Raw genomic sequence first — 26,728 nt, forward strand, 5'->3', positions numbered from 1 at the left:
ACAATTTTGAATTTTGTTGTTTTCATTTTCAGTTTCGCAAACGCGAACTACAATGTATTTTGGCTAAAAAGAAGCGCTTAAATATTCTCAAATCTGTTCATTCTAATAATGAATTCTCACTTTTATAAGAACTGATGGATTATTGTTATTTATTATGAGATAGAATTATTTATTATGAGTTACTTGGTTAACTTCTAGAAAGATAGAATGAGAAGTATTGGTTTACTGCTACTCATTAACGAGTTTATCTTTATAAAAGGTAAAGATAGTTTTGAAATTCTTCATGGACTATGTAAATGAACTGGGGTCTGATCTTTTTAAGCAGGCGATACAGACATAAGGTTTTCATTTGTAATATTAAGCCAAGAAAATGATTACCACTTTGGAGTTGCTAAAAACTTGAAAGCTCAAATTTGTGATCAAGCTTTAGTTTTGAAAGAAGTAGGTATATTGAACCAATTTGATCCGAAAGTTTTATTATATGGTTTTCAGGAATGCCCGCCTATTTATTTTTCACATGTAGATTTTCCACATGTAGGGGACTGGACTCTTGTTCCGATTCTCAATAAAATATATGATGTTGCTAGGAATTCCTCTTGGTTAATCATTTTGGAGGAGAGAAGTATGATAAGACTAGATGGCTTAAAAAAGCTTCTTGGGAACTTTGACGAAAAAAAAGTGATACATCCCTCTTTGAAGTATTTTTCAGTATTTAAGGGAGCGTTTTTCAGGAATTATGGATTGGTCATGCCTTAGAAGACGAGAATCCCACTATAATACATCATTTTCTTGAAAGAAAATTCAAGTATCCTCATATGGGAGCAGGTGTTGCCATTAGTGTGGCCTTACTGAAAAGGTATATTTGCTAGTCTTGATTTTGAGATTTTGTTTACCTTTCATTTCCAAGATAAAACAAATTTCTCCAATAAATTTCTTAAGAGCCTCTGTCTACACTCTACACTGTATAGTTCTACAGCTTCAAGCACAAAGTATTTTATTCGCTTCTCAGCACAATATTTCCAGGGAATTCAATATTTCTGAAAGGTACCTTCTGAAAATTGGCGAATATCTAAATCTCTTTCTGTTTCTCTTCGATTTCTGGAATTGGTCGGGCATGATTGGAATTAATTTTTGGAAATTACTGATCATCATTGTAGAAGTTTTCCCAATGTGTTACTTGACTTTGACATGAAAAATTTGATATGTATTGAAGAGCTATACTGAGGGTACCTTCCGAAAATGGGCATATTCTTATGAATATCTTAATCTCTTTCTGTTTTTTTTTTTTTTCGATTTTTGGAATTCATTGGGTGGTTGGAATTAATTTATGGAAATTACTGATCATCGTTGTAGAACTTTATTCCATTGTGTTACTTGACTTTGACATTAAAAAATTTGATATGAATTGAGCAGCCGTACTTAAAAAAATGATTGAAACTATTGATCAAAAATATTTTTCATTTTTTGATGTCTTACAAGGCTTCATTTGAGAAAAAATATTTCTCCTGGCAGTCCTGGCGAGTTTTCCCTAATTAGGATAGAAAAATGAATATACAAGTTGTTATAAGAATATTATTCCCATATATGGGGTGGTTTCGAAGGTATCTAATTCTTTTTTGACAGAATATAGAACGCCTAAAAATCATAATTTCAGCAAAAATCGCCTTTATTACAAAACATTCAAAATGAATGTTGATATCATCCCCTAAAATCCAATGCGATTTTATTCACAAGGCTTTAATGGCGGCGAATTTTTCGACAATTACAAAATTTATACTTTCATTACTCTCATAAGTATCGGAATTACTATTTCTTTAGTAATAATTCTAATACTTTATGCTTTATTGAAATAAAAGAAACCCAATTCTGAAGGAATATAAATAGGAGTCGCCAATCTTGTTTGTAGCTATTCCGAATATTTGGCTGATAAGCTTTACGAAGACAGTAGGTACTTGAATCCTTCGTATAGGGTGATTCATCAAGGGTGGCGATGGACGTATTTCGAAATTCGTATGTAATTCTTATAACGAAGTCAGTTTGAAAAAGTGTTTTCAACTATTTTCAAGTTCATAATTTTTTCTTTAATATGGCCACCTCAGTACATCATATATTCAACTTATTTGATGTAAATTGAAGGTATAGTATAGTATAGTCAGAACACTTTTATCGAATCGGTATTGGATTTGTTGATGTTGTGATACGCGGTTTAACCCGCCGTCCCGCCCAGAGCTGTTCTTGTGCCTGATGACAGAGTCTCATCGGGCCCTTATATACCCATACCAATTCAACAGATAATAGAGGAAAAGTTTTATTTCATCCTTTCAAGTTGTTATGAGAAAAACTTTCTAATTCCTTGTCAATACTTTGTTTCATCTACAAATGGCAAGGGAAGGGGTTTAAAAAAAAACTTTTCTTGATGCATGAGAAGAACTTCCTAATTACTTCTGAATACTTTGTTTCATCTACAAATGGTAGGAAAAGGCATTAAAAAAAGTACTTTTCTCTTGATATTGAACTCAAATTAACCCTAATTCTGCGAATTAATGATAACAAATTTTTATTCATTATTTTTATTACATAGGTAAATTATAGATTTTAAGCTGCATTCACAATCAATTCGCGGGCCGAAGTGCACTTCGGCACGAAATTTACCATTCGCAATAATCTTGGTACCAAATACTCAAATGAATCAAAAATGTAACTGATCAAAACATAAGCATCAGCATCATCCATAGCCGGCACGAAATTCCTTGCCGAAGTGATAGTTTGCAACTTGCAAGAAATTTTGTCTTGAATTTCATTGTGAATGGTAACAGAGAACGCCATCTGCTAAGCTTCCGTGCCGAAGTGCACTTCGGCCCGTGAATTGATTGTGAATGTAGCTTTATTCTTTAATATCGGCCATTGATTATGTTTTCCTTTATTCCTTCCAGGTTGTCTGACAAAATCTCTTTAGCCAGTAAATTGACAGACTTCAATATAGATAAATCATTTGAACTAGCTTTGTTCATCTGGAATGAATTAAACAAAACTTCACTGATTCACAATGATGCATTTTGCACAAGCGAAAAAGAATTTTGTGTCTCGTTTCCTAGGAAATTTGCGACTTGTGTGAGTTGAATGGAATTCTGCTACTTAAATTTGAGGTTTATAAAAAATTTCTTGAAAATTTCAGAAAGAACCTATTCCTCTAGACTCAATTTATTTTATTGTCAAAACTTGTTTGAAATTTCATTCTGATAGAGTTCCTGTAGTTTTAAGTACATGGGCCAAATATACAAAAAGGCTGGATTTCATCAGTGATTATGAAGGTAAATATGGTTTTAAATACAAGCTCCCTCCACTATTTAACACAAATATATAACTCAAATGAAAGTGAAGTAAAAGCAGTGTGCAATAATTTTGGACAAATTTGAATTTTGTTAACAGAATACCCCACATATATGCTCCAGAAGCGTATTTTCGTGTTGTTCGGAACGATCCCAGTGCCTCGTGTATGGAATGCTTCCGTTCCTAGGTCTCCCAGCGCTTCCATTCGTGTATATTTATCACCTTATGACATTCCTGATGAGATATTCAGCATTCCTAGACTTTCTGACCACCATTCATGTTGTAACATTCATGTTGTAACATCCCCCGAATACGTTCCTGCCAACGCTTGCAAACATCGCGATATCTCTCGGCTTCTCTGTACGCTGCTGAAACATTCTCGAAAAGGGACGTATCGATATAAAAGATACGCGCGGTGGACACCAAGCAGAATCAGTCGAGTGAACAGTGAATCCCGAAGAGTTACAAAGTGCAAAGAAGTGATAGTAAATTCGTGACTGTGTAAATAAATCAGAGTTAGTCCTTGTACATAAATTAGTGTAGTACTAGTGTAAATAAATTGGACGATTTGATTTACCCAGAGAACAATATAATACTCGTGGTTGTCGAAGATTCTACCACTCGGGTTTGAACTATCCAAATTTTTAATGTTCTGCCGGAATATTTGACTGATGAATTTCTTTAGATGATTTTTTCAGGTTAGGATAACCCATTAGGCAGTATTCGTTAATCTAGCCATCTCTATAGTTTGGGAACGTCCTGAGCCGCACCTAAAATTTGGCTTATATGATCAATGTAATTCTTATCTATCCTCCGTCATCATTTGATATTTTTCTCTTTCAATGAGAAATTGGTTTGAACGAATACCATTTTCAGATAGTTCGATTCCAACTGTTTCACTTGGAATTCCAAATACTGAAGGTGGTCATTGTGGGAAAACCATGGCTATAATGAAATATCTTAATGATAAGTTGGAGAACGATTATTCAATCAGATGGATTGTCATCACAGATGATGACACGATTTTAAGGTAAAGTAACTCAAAGGAATACAATTTTTCCAACTGAATATTACTCTTTCAGTGTTCAACGAATTACTGAATTGCTTTCGTGTTATGATCCTAATGATGACGTGGCAGTTGGAGAAAGATACGGATATGGTTTGTACAATTCTCTCGGTTTCAACTATATAACAGGGGGTGGAGGAATGGTTTTTAGCAGAACTTTATTGAAAAAGTTATCAGCTAGTTGTAAGTGCCCATCAATATCAGCACCTGATGATATGATTCTGGGTCATTGCTTGGCAGATTTAGGTGTTAAAATTACTCATTCACATTTGTTCCATCAGGTGAGTCGAAAGTATGCATTTTACATCCAGTTTCATAATCAAAGTTAAGGTCACTTTAAGCTCAGAGCTTCCTCCTAGTGTCAATTTTAGTAGGGTTAAAGGAAGCTTCAAAATTGAAGCGACTTTAGGTTTGATTATGAAGCCGGCTGTTAGTTATTATTATAAATGTCAAAAAAGTCCTTTTGTTTGTTAGTTTGTTTTTTTACTTTACTCGGTAACCAGATGTCCGATTTTGATGGGAAATTCACTATAGTGTAGAGAATTTATTCGAGTAATTTTCCGTGCGAAATTCATTTCCATATAATGAAGAGATGGATGCAAAAGTAGATTCTTCAAAAACAACTCGTGATTGAAGCCGATAGTTTCAGGCTTTTATGGCTGATGCCGGAAAGAATATAAGGGATAGAGGAAATTGATCAGGTAGAACTTCGTAGAGCTCAAAAAGTTCTATAAGAAAGTCTGTGATTGCATATGTCTAACATTCAAGGTGTAGTAGAGGAATGAATAAAATAAAGATTTCACCTGGTGGAGTCTGCGGGTGTAAAAAAGGATTCTTCCGCTACAAATTCCTTGAAATTGAGGTTTTATAACGGGTGGGCCTCCTTTAGCTCTCCGTAGTGCTATTACCTTATTCGGCATTATCAATGAGATTATAAAAGTATAGTGCTTTTTGAAGCGACCGTCTAAGCATTCGCGAGCTGCTGTAATGACTGCAGTGGACTAGGTAGGTGCCGTAATTGCTGTGACATGGAAGACCAGATATAATTTTGGAAAGGGGAGAGAGCGGGAACAATAAGGAAAATAGGTTCTACAATCAGATCACGATACCGAGCGTATCGCTGTCACGGTTGCATTTACGAGGATAATAAGATCTGCGTGCCCGTTAAAACAAATGCCATCACAAATGCACACTGAGCCACAACCGAAAAGAGTCATCATGTTCATTATACCTTTGGTCCGTTCCTGCCACCAACATTTACCGATCAGACTTATACAGATGAAATACAAAAATGAAAAGGAGACTTATTTGATCCAGGATACTTGAATATTCCTCATCGGTACGAAGAAAAACGTTATCGGCATAATTATTCATTGTTTCAAACTAAATTCTTGAATTTCACGGCCTTGAAAATTATCTTTTATTAACACTTTTCCTGCAGATTAGATATGTCAGGATGGTAAATGTGGTAATTGTGGTAAAAGATAATTTTCTGTTATAAATAGATGTGTACGCTTCATTAACCTATAATGAATTCTGCCTTTTATGTGACAATTATAATCAATATCATTCATTTGAAATTTAACACAGGCTAGACCAACAGATTATTCGATGCAATTCCTGGAATCCGATAGGCATGTGTCATTCCATAAACACTGGATGTTGGATCCCATTAAAGTCTACAGAGAATGGTTCGAGCGAGAGGACAAAAAACTTGTCGAGAGTCACAGTACAAAAATCGAATTGTGATCTTTTTTATGAGAAAATATGGGGCTATTTGGATAGAACTGAGAATAAACCTGTTTTTTATTACATTATTTTTTTATTATATGAATTACCCTTACGATTTTCAATAAGACTCAAAGATCGTTCCATTCATCAATTATAAATGCCGCCCTTTCATGCAAGAGCTGTTGACCTAATTTGAATAGGAAGATACATTTTAACTCCGCATTATGCATTCATGTGATATTTGGGCAGAGTGAGTATTCTGTTCGATATAAAACAAATCAAAATGAAGATTTGTTCGTTTATAATATTTATTGTATCAATAGTGACTCAAAGTAAATGCAAGTAAGTCTGAGCTCCTCTAGCTTATTTATTTTCCTTCGAAAAATAAAAATTCTACAGGTTCTCTGGTGAAATAATGATGGATGAAATCCAAAAAGATCTACAGAAGCTCATAACAGACATTATGGTACATAATCTTCATCCATACAAATGTGTCACAATAATAAGTGACGACATGTATAGCTGGATTTTTGATAAGGCTTGGTTTCAAAAATTCAAAGCGTTTATATCATTCATAACCGTAAAAATTTATAACCACTTGAAGATACTGAGAAAATTCAAGATGAAAAGTTTTAGATATTTGTTGAAGAGTATGAAGATCTTTTGTCACCCCAAGATGAAATACAAGAATCTTTAGAAGAGGCTAATGAAGTTGGTTGCCAAATGTACATCATTTTACTAGCGAATGGTTTACAGTGTACGAGATTCCTAAGTTTTGGAGATAGGTAATAATAAGAAAGAGAAACAATGGGCGTCGCTATAATTTGGTAGTGAAATGCAAAACGAATATTTCCACAGACTGTCCTCTGACAGAATTAATCGAAAACATCTAAACCTATTATCCCATTCAAATCCAGTTGTGTCAAAACAAGGCTTCTGCAACCCCACTGAAATTTTGAATGGAGAAGATATATGTTATATCCCATGTAAAAGCTTTTCAAACCTGTAATTTCTTGAAAAATCGGATTGAATTTGGCTGAAATGCATATGCCTTTGAACGTGTTTGTTGGCTGTTGGATCATGCTATTATTTGCTCGAAATAAAACACTGGGCAAACCTGATAAATCAGAAAAATTACAAGGTAGATTAAATTCAATTCGAAAAGAACATCTTCCAGCTGAAAAATTTTGTGTAAACTTATAGTTGGGGAGCCCAGAGTGGAATTCGGGAGTTACCTACTCGAGCATGTCAGATGAATATAAGAGATACTTTGGACCCCGTAGAGTACCTCTACCAAAAGTTAGACCAGTATATAGGGGAAATTGTCCCTAGATAATGTGTCCTAACAGCCTGTCAGAATAGTAAATGAAAAATGATCATTGTACATACTCTAGCGTGTCAGATTAAGATATATGTGATTAATTACATGTTGAAAATTGAAAAGTAGGTATATATTCTCTTAATCTGACAATTTAAGCGTGACGAAAATGTGTGGGGGGGTGTTGCAAAAAAAAAACGTCGCAGGTACATTCTCGAACTCGTTGGCTTTCTTTCTTAATTTGAAGCTAATGATTCAAGAATAACGGAAAAAATATAAACTGACAGTTTCAGCCAGCCGAAACAATAAAAATTGGCCATAAAGGTAACAAAAAATTTTGGAATTATCTCCCCACCTGGGCTTCATATTGTTTTCGCATTCATCATAAAAGTTGTAGAGCATAACATTTTCTACAAATTTTGTCCGAAGCAATTTTTTCTACGTTTGAACGTTTTCGAGATATATGGCGATGAATGTACATAAGAGAGGGTTTCTACCTTGACCTTGGCCTTGCCCATTTGTGGCTGAGCTCCTCGCTCTTATCACTCTCCAGCTCGAAAACGGTTGAGGGTATGAAAAATTACTTCAGACAAAAGTTGTATAGAATTTTATTATTTATAACTTTCATAACGAATACAGAAACGATCGGAGGTACAGGAAGAGAGATATTTCAAAAATATGCCTTGTTTATCATCTTCAAACTGTCAGATTTAAGAAAAACCCCTTTGATTAGTGTCAGATTAATAGGTCAACACGTCTGCAACACCGAGAACATCTGTATGAAAATCTGACAAGCTCGAGTTTTCATTTTCAAAGGAACGCTGTGACCTTGCGTCACGTCCGAATTTTCAGTTTCTTGAAGAGTAGCATCTTGTGGGCCCAATTAACATACCCTCCAAAAATCTGACACGCTCGGAATTTTTTTTTACCATTTCAACTCTTCCGTACGGCCAGCCCCACCACGCAAACTGCCTGATTAACATATGCATTCATTATCAGAGGGCATATATCTTAATCTGACACGCTCGAGTATGTAAACTTGACGATTTTTTTTACATCTTTGAAAACCTTTAGACGCTTTCCCCACCGCTGAAAGTACATACATCATAGACCTTTTTTTTCTACCATCTTTTCTTCAAAATCTACTAGGTCTCCACGACGCTCAAGTAAATTCTCAATCATTACTTTTGAAAGGGAAAGATATTGAGGTAAGAAATTTAGTTATTGAAAACATACATGTTATAGTTAAGCAAATATTCAAAATGTCGGCAACCAACCCAAGCACGTTGCTGTAAGGAATGAAGGAATGGGCTGAAGCCCCTTTTAGAAAATATGCAGGCTCATGGTACAGGGTGGGTGTCGCGTAATTTGGACAATGAGAAAAAGATTTCTCGAAAAATATTCGTTGAAAACCTTCATAAAGTTATTTTAGAGCTCAGTACTAGCCAAGCGGTGCTTCTTCTGGACTTTTGTGTTTGATGTAAATATTTTCAACTGTTTCATTGAATTTTCAGATACCGGATGTTAGATACTAGAATGAAATTTATTCTTATTTATGATAGTAGACTGTTTGAAAGAGAATTTCATTATTTATGGAGAAGAATTGTCAATGTCGTCTTCATTCGGCAGTATGAAGGTACGCACAGAGATGCAGGCAAAAAAAATAATCCTTGGTTTGAACTTGTAACCGTTCCTTTTCCTTCTCCTATAAATTCCATCTTAGTACCAAAACGATTGGATATCTATTCCAGAGGAAAATTCAGAAAGGGTGAGATTGTACCATTCTGTCAATTTCCTGAAATGAACGCTGGAAATTTTAGGAATTGATCTGTTTCGTGAGAAAACAGTAGATCTGAAAAATCAGACTCTCAAAATTGTTGCATTCAGTCACACACCTGGAACTAAAAAACACTGGATTAGTTCTGGTAACACAAATATAACCGATGAGGATTCAACAACCAAAAATTATTATTTTTCTGGTGCTGAGGTTGAGGTGAGGTGTAAAGAAATTCTACTCTGAATATGAAAGTGAAACAAATATTTTATAGATTCTAAAGACGGTTTCCAGGGCTATGAATTTCAATTATGATATTTACGAACCAGAAAATGCTGACATCGAACTATGGGGGAGAAAGGGTGTGGAGACAAAGTACACTGGTATTATTGGAGAAATGATTTATACTCATGCAGATATAGCACTGGGTGATCTATATTATATTCCTTCGCTTCTTAATTTAATGGATTTGAGTATTCCATACAATACGGAGTGCCTAACATTTGTAACCCCAGAAGCACTCACGGACAACTCATGGAAAACTTTAATTCTACCATTTAGGTGAAATTTGATGAAAATGAAAATTGATCCTTAAATATTCCCAATGGAATTTTTCAGTGGTTTCATGTGGTTGGGAGTTCTACTCTGCTTAGCTTTAAGCTCTCTATCGTTTTTTCTGATAGCTAAATTTCATTGTCGAATAAACCACTTGAAAGAGAAAAAGAGGAAGGAAAAAAATGATGCTGTTTACGTGAAGAAAAAGAAAGTTATTACTTTGTCAATGTTTCCGGAAGTTCAGAAACTGGACGATGATGCCAAATATATTTTGATGAAAGGACAATATAATAAACCTATCGAAGAGGGCCAACTTATGGGATTATATTTGTTCTCAGAGCCGTTCAACTGTCTGCTGTATACCTACAGTATGTTGTTACTGGTTTCGCTTCCCAAGTTACCCACCGGATGGTCCTTGAGAATATTAACCGGATGGTACTGGTTATATTCACTTTTAGTCGTGGTTGCCTATAGATCGAGTTTAACAGCAATTTTAGCAAGACCAGTTCCTAGGTATGTTTCAAAAAGCAATAGTTTTGTAGAGATAAAGAAGACAATATTGGATAATTTCCGGGCTTAATAAGCCCGGAAACCTTCTGAGCCATTTAAAGGAATCCCGATTATTTTGTAACGTCCCAATTCCTTGAATACGCTCCTGCCGCCGCTCGAAAACATCGCGAGGGCTCTCGGGGCTGCCGGAATATTCTCGAACAGGGGCGTATCGATATAAAAGATACGCAAGGCGGATCTGTCTTGAATTCCGAAGAGTTACAAAGTGCAGAAGTAGTGTGAATGAATAAATGTTATTTCTTGTACATAAATAGTAAATATAGTAGTTGTGTAAATAAATTAGGCCTTAACAAAAAGAATATCCCTCAAGCACATGCTAAGGCATAGGCAAAATGCCTTATCATGTTTCTAAAATACGTATTCGTGATTAATTACAGTTTAGATCTGATATGAGTTCAAATTGGACTGTAACGTGGTCACCTCGGAGAAAACTTATCTCGAGCGCCAGCTATTCTTTTCACTAGGAAGAATAGCAAACCTACCAGAGTAGCTGCTAATCGGAGACAGAGTTCGCTGTTATCTAGGGTGGTAGCGATAACGAAGTAGTCAAAATCAAATTATGTACTAGTTTATTCACACCTTCGGAAACTGATTATATGTACAACGGAGATATGTGTAGGTGTGAAATATGAGCGAATCTATCAGCAAACATACATTCGGGAAATTCTATCCGGTCACGAGCACTTTATAAAGTTTATACCGGGTACAGTGAAAAATCAAAGGTTGTTCAATAAAATGCGCCAACCAGAACTGACGAAATGGATACTAAGGATGACCTCGCGAAGTGAAATGACTTGCTATACGGTATCGGGATGTAATTAATTGTATTTCTCCAATGAAAAGAAACACAACCAGGGCGGATCTATTCGAGACTTTTATCCGCTACCCCAAGGGCTATAACGCTCAATTACTGATAGCGAAGAAAAAGTCTATTTTTAGCTCAACTACGGGATTTCACTGACGACGAGCGGTATCTCTTATTCTCTACCCCAAGGGCTTACGCGCCATGACTGATAGAAAAGAAGAGATTTCGGATTCAACACTTATGACGCGGAACGCGGACAGGGGGGTTGACGGGACTTTCCCTTCAGTACCCCAAGGGCTTACGCGCCATGACTGATAGCGAAGGGAAAAGTCAGACTCGCGAAACAGGGTAAAGTACGATGAAATATAACAGAAAGTAACCGGTGTAGGTCTAATTAAGAAACTGAACGGTAAAGATGGGGACCTACCTCCTTCATTTCAGGCACTCGCGGAAAACAAACGAAAACTAAAAAATTAATTCCTAAGAGCAATTACACAATTAACGTCGAATCGCAGAAAAGTACGGAGCGTAAGCTAACTAAAGAGACTGAAGTAAAAGAGCAGAAATCAAAAAGTAAAAGAGACTGAAGTAACAGAGAATCAAAAGTCAAAAGTGACCGTCGCGGGGGAAAATCTGCTTTTATAGGCAAATCCCCCCACACGCTAAAAATCTGAAAATTCCAGAATGCGACAAGAATGAAAAACGTCGTCAGCTCCGGTTGATCGCATATCAACATCAGAAAAACGTCGAAAACTTCAACGGCATGCAAGAAAAACAACGTTAAACACAGATAAACGGTTTTTTACATTTACTCTGCCTATCGGAATGAATGTACTGAATATTTGAGAATTAAAAAATATTTTCAAAGGCGGAAATATGAAATGAAAGGAATGCACTAAAATGAACTCCAATTTTTCTCAGAAAACTTGAGATCATTACAGGACATTTATCTCCCTCTTCATTAATTGTAGGTATCCTGATTTTGCTGAATTTGAAATGTTTTGTATACTCACATATCTTGCGACTCTTTTCATCGACTACGAAAATAACCATTATTCAATTTTTTCTCTGGAAAATGAATAATTGTCAAGAAATTATCTGAGAGAAAATCTCCTCTCTCAGTATAGTGATAACAGAAGTGAAAATGTCTCGACTCTCGTTTAGAAAAAGTTGGCGCTGCTCATGGGGAATCATCTTTTTTCACAACAAATTTTTGTAATTGTTTATTGATCTTCACAGAGTTACCATTGATACCCTACAAGAGCTCATCGATAGTAACCTAGCAACTGGAGGATGGGGAGAAATTAATATGGAATTCTTTCAAACCACTCTGGATCCCAGCATACGAGATATCGGAAAAACATTTGAAACAGTCAACAACTCAGATGAGGCTATCGACAGAGTAGCAAGTGGAAAGTTCGCGTTTTATGAAAATACCTACTTCCTCAAGGAAGCTATTGTAAAAAGACAACTACGTTTTCAAGCAAATAGAATCAAATCCAATTCAACAAATGATACTAAAGCACTCAACAACATAGTGAGGGAAGATAGGAGTTTACATATCATGAATGACTGCATCATCAACATGCCCGTTTCAATAGGTTATTCTTTATAAATCACAACGATCTAAAAATGATAAGATTTCTTCCATAGGTCTTCAGAAAAATTCACCAATTAAACCAAGATTCGATAAGCATATAAGAAGAGTTTTGGAGGCAGGGTTAATAAAAAAATGGTTGGATGATGCAATGCAAAAAATATTGAATGTGGAAGTACAAACGGTAGAGGAAACTAAAGCGATTATGAGTATGAGAAAGTTTTCTGGAGCATTGGTGGTTCTTTTCATTGGGTATATATTGAGTGTTTTGATTTTTTCAGTTGAAATTTTATATTTTAATCTTGTACTCAAAAGGAATCCTAATTATAATAAATATTCAAGAAGCATCGTGAAAAAATCGGAGTAAATAATGTTCTTATCACTGAAATATTGCTATAGTTATTTAGATTACCTATTGAAAATGCATTTACAGTTCACAACGATTTCTTTCTTTCACTCACTTCACTGTATTTGATGGAAAGTATTAAACACTACAAATATTCAGTCGTTTTTATCTAAATTCGAGTTGTTCAGTTGATTGTTATCCAAAAAAAGTGATGATCCTTTTAAACGGCTTCTACTTCTATGGTTCTTCATGTTGGTGTCTAACTTTTCCGTGGAGATTCCAGAAACTATTTTGTGTTTAGTTCTTTTTTTTTGCAATTTCAAATTGATCACGAATAAAAATTCATGTTTCAAAGCCTCCATATAGGTCATCTGAAAAAATTACCATCAACAACCAATTATTTCGGTTCGAACAATTTACTTTCTCATCGACAGCAACCGTTTTAACATTCCACAAGAATTCCATTACAGCGACTACATATCCTGTTGCGATTCCAATGCCTGTGACTAAAAAAACTCCAGCCACTCTGGTGAGCTTGAGGGATGTATCCTCACCCGTAATTCTCTCTTCCTAAAAAAATGGTTAGGAGTTAATGAATACGTTTGAGGAATATGTTTCCCAAACCTGGCAGATCGGATCTTTTCGTCTCTTTTCCCACCATTTTTCCTTCAGTTTGTCTAACTCTCCACTTTCTGATAAATTCAGTATTGCACTATTTATAATACCTAAGTATCCAGCATCTGTAGGAGATAAGTATAAGGTAAGGATTATATCAAGACTCACTACAGAGTGAGACAGAGGCGATAGATGAGTTTCAAAGTTCATATTTGAAAGGAAATATAGTTTTTGTACCCAAGTTTTAAAAACGATATTGCTAAGATGTATTGCTGTTTGGCATACAGGGTGAGTCTTTGACTCGTACAAATATTTCAACAGTAGAATCTTGAGGTCAAGAGAAATACTTTTTTCTCATACCATTTTTTCCGATTCGGCCCTGATAAAAAGATATAGTCATTTTAAGTTTTCATATTGAGCTGTGCCACCCATGGAAAAACGAAATTACCTTCAGAATAACTAGCTTAATCTGTTATACTACACATCTGTGGATCTTTCAAACAGAGTTTTATTCAGCCAATGTACCCAATTTTTGAAATTTCACATATACTTTTCAATTTTTAATTACATATCAATTTATTTGAAAACGGCGCATTATATGAGAAAATATGAGGAATACTTTTATTTTACAGAACTTTCAAATATTCATTAAATAGCGTCGAACTAAGTTTCAAGATTTGGGTTCGTTGAATTTTGGTATTTTTATGGTACGTAATGGTCAAACTGGAAACTGGAAGATGTGGGTGATCTTTTGTGTTCGGAAAAAAAGAATGATCACGCCTAAACGAGGAGACAATGAATACAATAATAAGGATTAATTCAGATGCATACCACCCGCTGATATGAATACCAACAAGTGTTATGATCTGAATTGAACTAGCCAATTTGCCATCGTCAGGGCCCCAAATGGAGTACGCTCCATCGAAGAAAAGCAGATGCTGACCATGGTTTCGGGCTCATTTGAAACCGTCAGAGTAACATAGCTTCTCCTCCGATGGAGAACGTTTGGAATTGTTGGTCTCTTATTCAATACTGACAGGGGATTCCATCAATTCCAAACGTTTTCCATCGAAGGAGGAACTATATGTTGCTCTGGCGAGGTCAAATGACACCGAAACTATGGTCAGCATCTGCTTTTCTTCGATGGAGCGTACACCATTTAGGGCCCTGACGATGGCAAATTGGCTAGTTCAATTCAGATCGTAACACTTATTGATATTCATATCAGCGGGAGGTGCATCTGAATTAATCCTTATTTGTTTATGATTTTGCAACAGCCTGTATCTTTTAAACCGAGCCGATTCGGAAAAAATGGTAAAGGAAAAAAGTGTTTCTATGGACCTCAAGAATCAACTATTGAAATATTTGTACGAGTCAAAGACTCACCCTGTATAATAGCAAGTTCAATGCGGATGCATTCTGGCAGTGGCAGGGGACGATTATCTTTAAGATATATAGCCCCAAATAAAAAAGTACTTTAGGGCCTCTTACTCCGAATTGAGATATGGCGAGCCTGAATTTGATTGTTTTTGCAGGGGCAAAGTCGCGATATATTGTGGTCCAAATCTTGGGCCGACTAAGAGCTACAGACCCTAAAGAACACACGGAGCCCTTCCATGCCTATCAATAACCCTTCGAAACTCGTCAATCATGTTTAAAACTTGGAACATAAATATCTATGTACCAAGGTTTAATACCACTAAATATCTTACTCATTGGCATAGCTATCGCATAACTTATGGAGTTCAACCAGTTGCCCACTGATTTAAGTTCACATCTTGTCTTTATTTCATAATCGATAATTGTTGACTCTGTCATATAAGCATACAAACTATCCTTAGTGTTTACAACCCTTTTTACTCCTTCTGCGTCACTTTTAACGAATACACTGGGATTGTTACTTGCTTTCATGTTGTTCCACATTTTTCTGTAGGTCGTGTAGTCGGAGTTTTCAAAGAAGTCATACGTAGCACTGTTTTCCATACAACCATATTTTATAGTTGTCTGTTTGGCCAGCTCTTCAACGTTCTTAACGTTGATGCCTGTCTTTTCAGTTGTCAAAAAGGCAGCTAGATTAGCTGTGTAAGAGTTGTACATTATGAGAGAGAAAAACCACCATAAAGACAGTGAAACTCTTGTAGATAATGACCTGAAAACGAAATTGGTCATTGAATATTAGGATAAATATGTTCTGTTTTTATATATCACCTCGGTAAAATATCACAACCTTGTTGTAATAGAGATCCAAGAACCAGCCAGACACAATTTTTGAAATTCCATTCAATTTCTAATTCGTCTGGGTTCTGCTCGCATGGGTGAGGATTTACCCATTCATTTGGAGCTAATCTGAAAAGTGTGATAAAATTGAGTAAAACTCGGACGATTTCGCGGATGATTGATCTTCACCTGTATGCGAGAAAAAAAAGAACAGATAAGGCTAAAAGGAGAGTTGCTGTGTAGGCCCATACATCTTGCGTGAATGGGTCCAAAAATGAAAAGAGAGGTATTTCTTTCGTCGTTGCCTTCTTAACCATCAACCCAATCCCTACAATGGACATTTTAAGAGTTGCAGATCCAAAGGCAAAACCTACAAATGACTCACCTAGATTCATGAAAGGACTGCTGAAGTCGACAACCTGTTGTCTTTGAGCAGTCATAGCTAAATCACTTATTGCCATATGTGCCCGCTGCAAAAAAAAAATAGTTCATTCTTCGTATCATTGTTGAGAATATCTCTGAAAAATTACGTTTTTTGTCTATATAGGGCTCTGAAGTATACAGGGTGATTCAAAATGAAGGGGAAATCTAGAAACTGGAGATGCTCCATAAAGACAAAGTTGCCTTAGTTGGGAGCCAAGGGGGAAATTTGGGAATTACTCGAGCATATCATGCAGATTAATATTACATTAATATTACGGGGGGATTAGGTACTTGGACTTTATGGATTACCTACACCTACTTATACACATCATCAAAATTGTAAAAAACTGAGATACCATATATATTAAAAGTATTCGAAAGTGTAATACAGGGTGTTTCATAACATCGTGAACGAATTCAGAAAATTGTTATTTGGAATCGAAAGGGTCATTCACGCCATTGTCCTGAAAATGCTTCGTTTTAAATGTTGAATGTTTTCCAAATAAATAACGAATTTCTCGATGTTTTCGAAACGACTTGAGATATTTGAACGAGATTTGGTAAAAATAGATTAATGGATACCTCATTAGGGCGATTATTTCACGTTGGGAACCCCGTCATCAGCAATTACAGTGGCGTGCCTATTGGCATTGAGTTTCATATTTTTGTAAAAAAAAAAAAATTAGGCCATTTTCTATTTCCAAAATTCAGTTCATTTCTTCCATTCTCATTCAATTGAGAACAAAATGAGTCTCTGCATTTTTTTCTAGGATGCACTACTTTTCTGTAAAAAATTGAAAACGTGACAACCGTAGCCTCCTACGATTCTTCGTTTTTGAGTAATTAGCAAAAAATAAGATTTTGACGATATCGAAAAGTGCTCATAAATTTTCTGTCTTTGAAGTTACAGATCTGAAACTTGAACCTTCTTAGGCACTTTTATACGTAGCGACAAAAGATTTCTTTTCCATTCAAAAATAACAAATTCAATAAAAGTTCGCATTTGAAAAAACGAAAGTCCGCCTAATGATCCGAAATGAAAAAATATTTTGAGGTCGTCATTTCATCGTAAAATAATGCCTGAGAAGTTTCAAGTTTCAGATCAGTAACTTCAAATACAAAAAAATTATGAGAACTTTTCGAAACAGCTAAAATCTCATTTCTTGCTTATACTCAAAAATGAAGAATCGTAGGAGGCTACGGTTTTCACCATTCTTTGTTTCTCTGAAAAATAGCTAGCAAATGTGTCATCCGTTTTCTTCTAGCTCTTATATTTTTCGAGATGCCCTCAGTATACAACGAATTTTGCCCACCCTATACAATCGCGAATACAGTTCTATAGTACATTCTATGCTATAGTTAGTTAAGTGCCTCTTCCGACTATTTACTTTCTTAATATTTTGTTGTTTTAATAAAGCCCATGTCTTAGTTAAGAATGGCTGCAGCTGCAAGGTGCATAAATGAACTAAGTTGTGTTAATATTTGTCGCATAATTTATTTAATAAATTCTGCAGTATGATGCAGAGTAATTTGCCCTAGGCGTTTTTCAGCATAGAAATGTGTAGAGAAAATATTTACATGTTCAGTGATTTCCCCTATGAGGCCATTCCATCGTCCTAGCATTCTATCATATGTTCCTGGTTGATTGTCTGCTACCAGTTCGAAAGTATATCTGAATCCAGCGATTTTTGCAATGGCATCCATCAAATCCTTTGCATATCCTTCGTATTTATCGTTTCCAATTTTAGTTATGTGTTCATCTATGTAAGATAAATAAGGTAACACCAGCCTGGAGAAAAATTACAATGTATTGAATCAACATATGGTTGTTTCTGATGGAACTTATGTTGTGATCAGTTCCTAGATTTTAAGTAAAACAATTTTTGGTAATCGGCTTTCAGAGCATTTGGAAGAATGAAAGGCTCTACTTGCTGCAGTGATCGCCGAAAAAATCCGGCCACCAATGACCTCATACATTTTCAAAATTGTGACAGCCAGTCTCATGAATCACTCAATTGATTTGTATAACTTTTTTATGAATTTTTAGGTCGATATTTTTCAGTAATGCGATTGTTGAAATTTTTATTTGATGATCAATATTTGAAAATATTATGAAAATTATTCTTCTTTTACGTGCGGTGCCTCACCGGGCTGAACTGATGCCTTGTGGCCCATTGTTCATCCGCAGGTACCTGCCACAAGTCGACAGAGAGGAGTCCCCCAAAGATTATAGTCTATAATCTTTGGAGTCCCCTATGAATAGTAGGTGTCAGAGACACCATGATAGGTTAGAAATGTATGTACATTATGAAATTTGCTAATAAGCTGTATGAGGAGGCTTAGCCCTAGTTGCCTCCTCTGACGAGCCGTCCTTGATAACCATAACCACATAATGAAGTGAAGGAAAATCCAAAATGTTCATATATTCCTACAAATTTCTATAAATAATAAAGAGATTTGTTTCAAATTAGATTCATTGGCTGAATTTAGTATACTACCCTTGAAATTTTTCGAACAGGTATAGGTATTCATAACAGAAACTAAGAAATGCAACAGCCTGAGGCGTTATTATGGCACTATAGTTGAAATCCACTGTTTTCTTCAGAATGTTGTGAATTTCGATTAGAAATATCCCCACATATACCCCACCCTATACATTTTCAAATGTATCTTTTAATGAAAGTTTCAGCAGTTAGAATTGTAACAGGAGTATTGTAACCTTTGCCCAAAATATCACGAAAAATCATCGCAATCAAGTGGGCGGTTCAAGAGATAGCCACTTTTGAAAATGTGCCATCAACTCAGATTTCAGAGTTCAAAAAAAGGTGAGACATTTTGCCTTTGCTTTTTGTATGACCCTTAATTCATTGGTCAATGATGATTGCGTAGAAAATTATTCAAAAAAAGAATTTCATGCCTTGACTATTTTCAAATGAGATTCCGTTTAATTCAAACTCGTATAACTCTTCAAAGTTTCACGACATCCGTTCGGTAGTTCTTTTGTGATAAAGTACAAAGAAATATTTAGCCACCAGTTTTAGTTTTTTTCTTGAAGTTTGTTGTTGTCGCAAGTGAAACTACAAAAATTGAATTGATGAATCCGATTGTTGATTGAATTCCATTATTGATCTAATATGATTTTCGCTTACATTAGTTGTTCAAACACTGCACTTGTTTCGCTGTCAAAATAGCATCTTCAGGGGGGTGAAGGTAAACTGAAATAATTGATACCTAACAGATTATAAGATTTTCACGAAACACGTGTCGTAGTTTAAAAATTAATTTTGTTAAAAATCGTATAATCTGTTTTAAGTTCAATTATGGATTTTCATCTAGTATCGGCCACATCAATTCAAGATCATATAATTCTGTTTTTAGTTGGAACTACAAAAGGTGCCATTTTAACTATAAAGAGATTGGGTTATCTATTATAGGTACCTACTCCACCTTACTATTAGGTACAGTTTGGCACTGATGAGTTCTTGTACACTCTGTACTCTATAGCTTTTTCCGATGAAAAGAAAAAAGCTGAAAATAATTTAATTCCTACTTCTGACTGAAACTGACCTCGATGATATAACAAGATCTTGTCCTTTCAACATTTCCTCAACCTCTTGTTCGTATTCCTTCTGCGTTCGATTAGAAATCAAATGTTGATCTTGAGCTCTCCACCTATTCAAGGTATGATTTCCTGTACCTTTAATCAAATATATGTTGAAATCGATTCTTGTGCCATTCTTGCTGAATTGAATAGGGCCAGTCAAGGCGCGGTCTATTGGTTTCTGAAAAAGAATAATGGGGGAATGTGAGGCATTTTTTGAAATATTTACCTGAATGATATATTCTTACTATTTTCATATAAGATACGATGCGGAAACCACTTTCGGATTTTTTGTTCTCTTGACATTTCAAAGTCGCTGGTTGAATTCTTTCTGTCTTGAAGAAATCGTTAACAGCCCCAATAAGGTGTTCAACAGCATCATGCATCAACACAGTACTAGTCTATCGAACAATTACCCATTGAGTTATCGAATAAAAAATACTTGAAGTTAGAATTTCATATTTTAAATATCCTAAATGTAGATATTATAAGCCAGCATATATTCCTCGCATGCAGTTCTCAATAAAGTAGCATTTTTTATTAGAAGACTGTGGAGCAAGAAATTGTACATGTTTTACCTTAATTGTATACGGATCGTATTTTATTGTGTTGTTGAAAAGATTGAACTCTGCAAGCTCCCAGTTTTTGGCTGCTTGTTCCACAAGTATATTTTCGGGTTCAAATATCCGTATTGTTGTTATATTCGCCCCGGAATTCAGTGATGCCAAATCTACGGTGTGTGCATCCTGAAATGAGAAACTAAATTTTTGTCTACTTTTAAAAGTCTCAACAAATGCTTCAAAACAGAGAGAACAAAAAGCTTATCACAAATTCGAAAAATTTCAGTATGGTAAAGTCCTGAACTAGTAGGTCTTGAACAATTTTGATTTCAATATTTATTCATCAACAAAGAGAAGGCTCAAATGTGTTTTCTCCCGAATTAGCTTTCACTTACCAAAGATGTCAGAAAATAGCTATGGAAAATTTCCAACATTCTTACACTCTGAGCTTGTTTTAATACTTCAACAATTTTGTCAGTGTTACAATCTAAGATTATATTCGTCTCTGGTATATGCTTGATGTCCTTGAGAACCCCTCTGTAATAATCAGAAATTAAAAAAATTAATAACTCTTTTGACTATTTCCTGTAATTTCTTGTTTTTGAAAACAATCTCGGCTTGCGATCTGTTCGCAGTACCTACACTATATACCAATGGAAATGAAGCAATCAAGTTCGAGGATTCAAAAAATTAGGAGTCAGCCTCACCATGAGCAGCTGGAAGTGCTTATCATATTCAACTATACCATTTTCAAAAAATTCTTGGCAATTTAAAAAATAAGATAAAATTTATTAAAACCTCGAATCTCGAATAGGGACACAAAAAGGATTTTTATGATTTGAATTCGATGTTGTTGATTCTCAGTTTTCATTTTTCCGTTTACTCAAGGAACACCTTCTATACAGGGTGCCTGTAAACAAATGCGAAGGACTTAGATGAAAATAAGCAGGGGAAGTGCCTATAAATTTTTTTCGAAATCGACCTCCCAGCCTTTGGAAGGCGATGACGAAAGACAGTTTTTAATTTTTTTACGGGTTCTAAAAAACACTGAGTCATAAAACTATAAATAATATGAAGCACTAAGTAGATATTACTCACAAAATTTTTTTCGATCCCCTGAATTCATTATTGTCATAGACATACAATATATTAGGATATTTCATTCTGTAGAACCCATTCTGTGTGAAATGGAATGTAAACTGATCAGAACTGCTTTTGCTTTCATTTATTCTGAGAAATGTATCGACTGTATCGAAATTTTGCGAGAGACTTTTTTTCTCCAGTATTGAATGAGAAACCTTAAGAGAATTTTATTTTGCGAAAATCTATCCTACAAAAACAATTTTTGAAGGAAAAACATAAGGGTTTGTTATTTTCAACCCCTAATAATGTTATATTAAGTAAGTAAGTTATGAGATCTAAAAAAATGGTGTTAGTCACATCTACTTAGTGCTTTATATTATGTATAGTTTTATGACTCACTGTGTTTTTTAGAACCCGTCATCGCCTTCCAAAGGCTTCATCTTGGAAGGAAGGGAGGTCGATTTCGAAAAAAATTCGTAGGAACTACCCCTGCTCATTTTCATCGAGGAATCATCTCCCTAAGTCCTTCTCATTTGTTTACAGACACCCCTCGAGACACCCTGTGTAGTCAAGGAATAGTGCTTTCCACCTCTGTAAATCTAACATCGGCAAAATAAGTATCGTCGAATTTATAGCAAGTCCAAATAATAAAATTTTTTTGTCCGACTTCATTTGGTGTATAGGTACTTTCGACTGAAATGGTATTATTCCAACTGACTAATTATATATAACCTAGCGAAAACATACGAAAATTAACGAGCTTTCCTGAAACAGACAACAGACAAATGAAAATTTTTCTTTTGAAGAAAAGAGTTAATATCGAATAGAATAAGGCTATAATATTCGGTTCCATAACACACAGACAAAAGACAAATTAATATCGCCTGAACCAAAAACTATTATTCAGGATCTAACGGAAAGACAATTTCTCCTGAAGAAGAGCAGATGCTGACCATAGTTTCGGACCTATTCGTCCTCATCAGAGCCTGACGTTTGGAACTGAAGGAGTGGAACGAAAAAATTTTGATTTTCTCATAGAATCCAGTAAGTCAGTATGAGGAGCTAGGGTATGTGCTCATTCACAATGAACTTAACCCGTATTTCGAACGCAATTCAATTCCATTCAATCATAGAACGATAGAAATATCTGGAATCAGAAGGATTTCATCTTGAAAATAATTTTCATGTATGTATTATTATTTTCTGTTTCCTATTATTTTAATAGATAGGTAGTATTAAACAATGATGATGGCGATTCTGCTTCTTTTATTTCTGACCGTTATGATCTCAAAAAAGTGAGAGATTCAAATAACGATTTCAATATCTCGAATACTCTTCTAAGTTTTCAGAAGGCTTAGGAAAATTTCTATTCAATCTGAAGGAAAATAATGACTGAAATTCAATATTTGATATGAAATCCTTCATAATGATAGGAAAAATCTCTTAGACATTTTTACTCCTTAATCACTATGATTTGAATATTCCTCATCAATCATTGAAAAACATGGGTTAAAATTCTTGCGAATATGGTTTGAAATTTTATGTATGTAAATTTTAAAGTTTTCTTGACATATGCTTTATCTCATATGTGATTATCTGATACCTATAGTCAGGACCAGGACCCAACTGCTTCAGTTTGATAGAATTCCATTTCTTCTCAGAATTATACGGTTCCAATTTCAGAATGTATTTGAGTCTTACTAAACTGGCCTCGTCTTCATACAATATCACGAAACTTTTCCACTGTAAACTCTGCACTATTGTAGCGAGTCCTTCTGCGAAAAGATCTACTTCTGGGTAGAAATTCAAAGATGTCAGCTTGGAGATCGTGGTTTCAGAATCCCAGAACAGTTGAATATGTGGAATTTCCATTTCGGCACATATCGAGTCCAGTATATGTGATTTTTCCGAGGAAATGGACGATATGAAGGCAGTTACTCCAGTTCCGGTTTCGGTCAAATTACAAACTGCAATATTATAGATATTACATTATTTGGAAAAAATGTGGATGTCTACTACCAACTTATTTTACTGGCTTCGAAGGAGTCAGCTGGTACCGTACGGAATTTCATTTTGTAATCGATGTTTTGATTAATTAGGTAATTCGCATAAAGACTTGTGAGTACTGGTATGAGTTTTTGGCTTCCTTGGTCCTCTAAGAGCACCCCTAAAAGTATAAACAAATCAAATAAATTAAGTCACGAAGCCTATCTTTAATGAATGTTCTACTGTATGTGTGTGTTTTAGAGCTCAGAAATACAGAGATTGTAAAATTAAAATTCAACATAAAACAGAAGCTGAGTTTTTTTTAACAATAATATGCCGCTTAGAAATCTTTGAAACTCTGGGTTGTTTGTTCTTTGTTCCATCAGGAAATAGATTTTTTGACATCGTTTTATTTTTCAAACAAATTTGAAAATTTAGATTGCACATTCTTCGTCCTATCCAATGGCCACAACATTTTTGAAATTCGTACCCAGGGATAATAACATGATTATGATAATGAATATTCACATTGAAGGTACTAAATAGACCTACGCATTTTACAAGAGAAAAAAAATCTACCACAAGGATTCTCTTGTCGACCCTTGGGTGTCGATATACAAAGTCCTTCTTTTTTAACTCGTTCAAAATCAAACAGAGAACTACAAAAGAAATTTTTATATTTTGTGATGGTTAAACGCGCAACCAAAGTTATTTCTCGCATATTTCGAAAATGCTCGAATTAAGACAAATGGCAGTGGAACTTTTCTATTGGTTCTTAGGGGTAGAATAGTTTTTCAGTGAATAATATGGCGTCTCCTTTGAAATAAGGAAGCTTTCGATCAACCCTCAGATCAAAATTCAGCTGTTTTTGTGAATACCCTATAAAATTGCTTCATCAAAATTTGAGAGGAAAACGTACAACAGGGCTTCCACTACCTATAGTTCCTGGAAATTTCATCCTTCTAGCATTGAAGCGTGAGTTGCTATGACCATCTAAACTAAAAGATAAACGACCTCAGCAAAAAGCTTCGACTTATCAGACATGTCATGATCAAAATCACATTGGAAGTCGATGGTGGAATCCAAAAATGTGATAAAATTGATTAGGCCTGTCATTTGGAAAAGAAAAGTTGATAGCTTCTTCCATTACAACAGGGAACAGGATCATCAAGCATCGTCCACATCAATTCGAGAATCTGGTTAAAAGTAATTGATAATTGTGAAGAATAGCAGCATGTTCATGTAACTGGGTTCAATTCGGCAAAAATATTCAATGTGAATGAAAATGCTTATAAACAAACCAAAATAATATGATTTAAGCTCACCCAAGGGAATTTTATCTCGTGGAGGAAAATAAAGACACGACACATAACTATATAAGAAAATAATTGATAGGTGAAATTTCATAATTTTTTTGTACTTCTCAATACATAATCCATGAGTTTCCTGCGCGGTTTGTTATTGAAAACAACTCATTTCGTTTTCCAGCAGTAAAGGAGTTGAAACGTCGCCAAAACATTGACTAAATTTAAATCAGAACAGATTTTCATTCACGGTACATCACCGTCACTATTTTCGAACAATTCATTCGATGAATTAGCTCCAGACATCAATAATTCACCTAATTAATGAGCTAAGACACGAGGAAATAGGACTTGATAGGGACAATGATATTCAAATTTGATATTTGCGACGTTTTTCCAGAAATCAAGCATGGACAGAAATAAAATTGTGGAATTTTATATATTCGGTTATATTGCCACAAATATAGATTGACAAGACGTCGTAGGAGTTTATTCCAAGAACGATATCATCGTTTGCTTGCCAAATCATATTTTTTTCTCCGATCATATGAACGGAGACCCAATGTAAAATGAAATACTATACATATACTATGCAGCGTCGGCAAATCTGCTCCGGTATGCAGATCTTAAAATTTAGTTCTACACTCCTTTCCCTATAAATCAAACTCTTTTCATTATAAACCAACAAGCTTCACTGATTGTATTGATGAAAAACAATGACTAATAATTAACAAATAGATTTCCTAAACAATTTTTCTTTCTTCAAATTTGATTTACGATGCATGTTAGAATGTATTTTTGGAAAACATACATCGTACTTGTTTTTTCTCCATACAGTACTGGGAACAGAGTTGAGAACAGAAACACTAGTTAGTTCTCCTTCTGTCTACCCTTTTTTAATGTAAGATAGAGAATACCTAGAAAAACCCTCATATCATAGGAGTTCTACATTCCGATTTACAGGGTGTTTTTCAAATTTGAATGGAAATTAAAACCACCCTATCTTTTAAACGAATTCGCTGATTTATCCGAAATTTGGAATGAAGATAGCTTTCATGAGGTTCCAGAAATCATCAATCAAATATCATTCGATTTGCAGGACCGTATCACATAAATGAATTTCATGATTTCCTCGATATCTGCGTGAAATGCAAGATTCGTTTATTCAATTCGCCTAATAACATTGCATGGCAGCATCGAAGTGAATTTTGAATCTTTATGAATTAAACCAATTGAATATACAGGCTGGGCAAAATTGGTGATACCTGAACTACAACTTTTTAACCCAACGAGATAGAAAAAATGAATGTACCATTCATGTCGTCTTTTTTCGAGAAACTAATAATGCCATCTACTGCATTCCTCTATCTTCTTTTGTTTTTGAGTTAAAGGCCAAAATTTAAATTTGGGCGATTTCAACTTTGGTAATTATCTCCGTTTCTGTTTGTGCTAGGATGTTGAAATGAAAACATTATAGAGACACTTTTTTGATAGCAATCCAGTGGCGTACTTTGATTTTTTCCTACAGGTTTATTTGTTGAGCTATAACATAAAGTTGTGTTTTTTCTTATGAAAACAGTAGTTTAAAATGACTCATCACCCTCAGTTTTCCAAGTCATTTTAAACTAATGTTTTCATAAGAAAAAATACATCTTTATGTTATAGCTCATCAGTCATCATCATCATAGTACGCCACTGGATTGCTATCAAAAAAGTGTCTCTATAATGTTTTCATTTCAACATCCTAGCTTAAAGAGAAACGGAGATAATGACCAAAGTTGAAATTTTAATTTTGACCTATAACTCGAAAACAAAAGAAGATAGAGTAATGCAGTTGATGGCATTAT

At 34.9% G+C, this 26,728-nt stretch overlaps 3 protein-coding genes across 5 annotated transcripts; 2 read left to right on the top strand and 1 right to left on the bottom strand.

Moving 5' to 3' along the window:
* Positions 1 to 7: 7 nt before the first annotated feature.
* On the top strand, positions 8 to 6,208 carry LOC123313325 (beta-1,3-glucosyltransferase). Of its 2 annotated transcripts, none has more exons than XM_044898167.1 (9): positions 8 to 259; positions 323 to 441; positions 493 to 678; positions 732 to 856; positions 2,934 to 3,111; positions 3,176 to 3,311; positions 4,207 to 4,360; positions 4,413 to 4,677; positions 5,987 to 6,208. In XM_044898167.1, exons 1-9 carry the CDS (start codon positions 208 to 210, stop codon positions 6,143 to 6,145), a joined length of 1,374 nt encoding a protein of 457 aa, XP_044754102.1. In that variant the 5' UTR covers positions 8 to 207; the 3' UTR covers positions 6,146 to 6,208. The 2 variants fall into 2 exon arrangements, with proteins under 2 accessions (XP_044754102.1, XP_044754103.1); XM_044898168.1 differs by having other exon boundaries at positions 9 to 259; positions 326 to 441.
* Positions 6,209 to 6,300: 92 nt separating this feature from the next.
* On the top strand, positions 6,301 to 13,120 carry LOC123313327. Its single transcript, XM_044898170.1, has 8 exons — positions 6,301 to 6,707; positions 6,764 to 6,912; positions 8,960 to 9,213; positions 9,266 to 9,438; positions 9,494 to 9,780; positions 9,838 to 10,287; positions 12,389 to 12,750; positions 12,803 to 13,120. The coding sequence occupies exons 1-8, from the start codon at positions 6,543 to 6,545 to the stop codon at positions 13,111 to 13,113; spliced, it is 2,151 nt and encodes a 716-aa protein (XP_044754105.1). The 5' UTR covers positions 6,301 to 6,542; the 3' UTR covers positions 13,114 to 13,120.
* Positions 13,121 to 13,127: 7 nt separating this feature from the next.
* LOC123313324 (glutamate receptor ionotropic, kainate 2-like) lies at positions 13,128 to 25,049 on the bottom strand. Of its 2 annotated transcripts, XM_044898165.1 has the most exons (15): positions 24,903 to 25,049; positions 23,615 to 23,758; positions 23,195 to 23,558; positions 20,904 to 21,045; positions 20,527 to 20,694; positions 20,197 to 20,349; positions 19,915 to 20,129; positions 17,926 to 18,136; positions 16,310 to 16,394; positions 16,114 to 16,252; positions 15,916 to 16,053; positions 15,420 to 15,856; positions 13,717 to 13,832; positions 13,513 to 13,662; positions 13,128 to 13,463 (listed from the first exon to the last, which is right to left on the bottom strand). In XM_044898165.1, the coding sequence occupies exons 1-15, from the start codon at positions 24,982 to 24,984 to the stop codon at positions 13,248 to 13,250; spliced, it is 2,760 nt and encodes a 919-aa protein (XP_044754100.1). In that variant the 5' UTR covers positions 24,985 to 25,049; the 3' UTR covers positions 13,128 to 13,247. The 2 variants fall into 2 exon arrangements, with proteins under 2 accessions (XP_044754100.1, XP_044754101.1); XM_044898166.1 differs by lacking the exon at positions 24,903 to 25,049 and having other exon boundaries at positions 13,130 to 13,463; positions 23,611 to 23,749.
* Between the last annotated feature and the right edge of the window lie 1,679 nt (positions 25,050 to 26,728).

The sequence above is a fragment of the Coccinella septempunctata genome, chromosome 5 (genome assembly GCF_907165205.1).
Source record: "Coccinella septempunctata chromosome 5, icCocSept1.1, whole genome shotgun sequence".
Lineage (NCBI taxonomy): Eukaryota > Metazoa > Arthropoda > Insecta > Coleoptera > Coccinellidae > Coccinella > Coccinella septempunctata.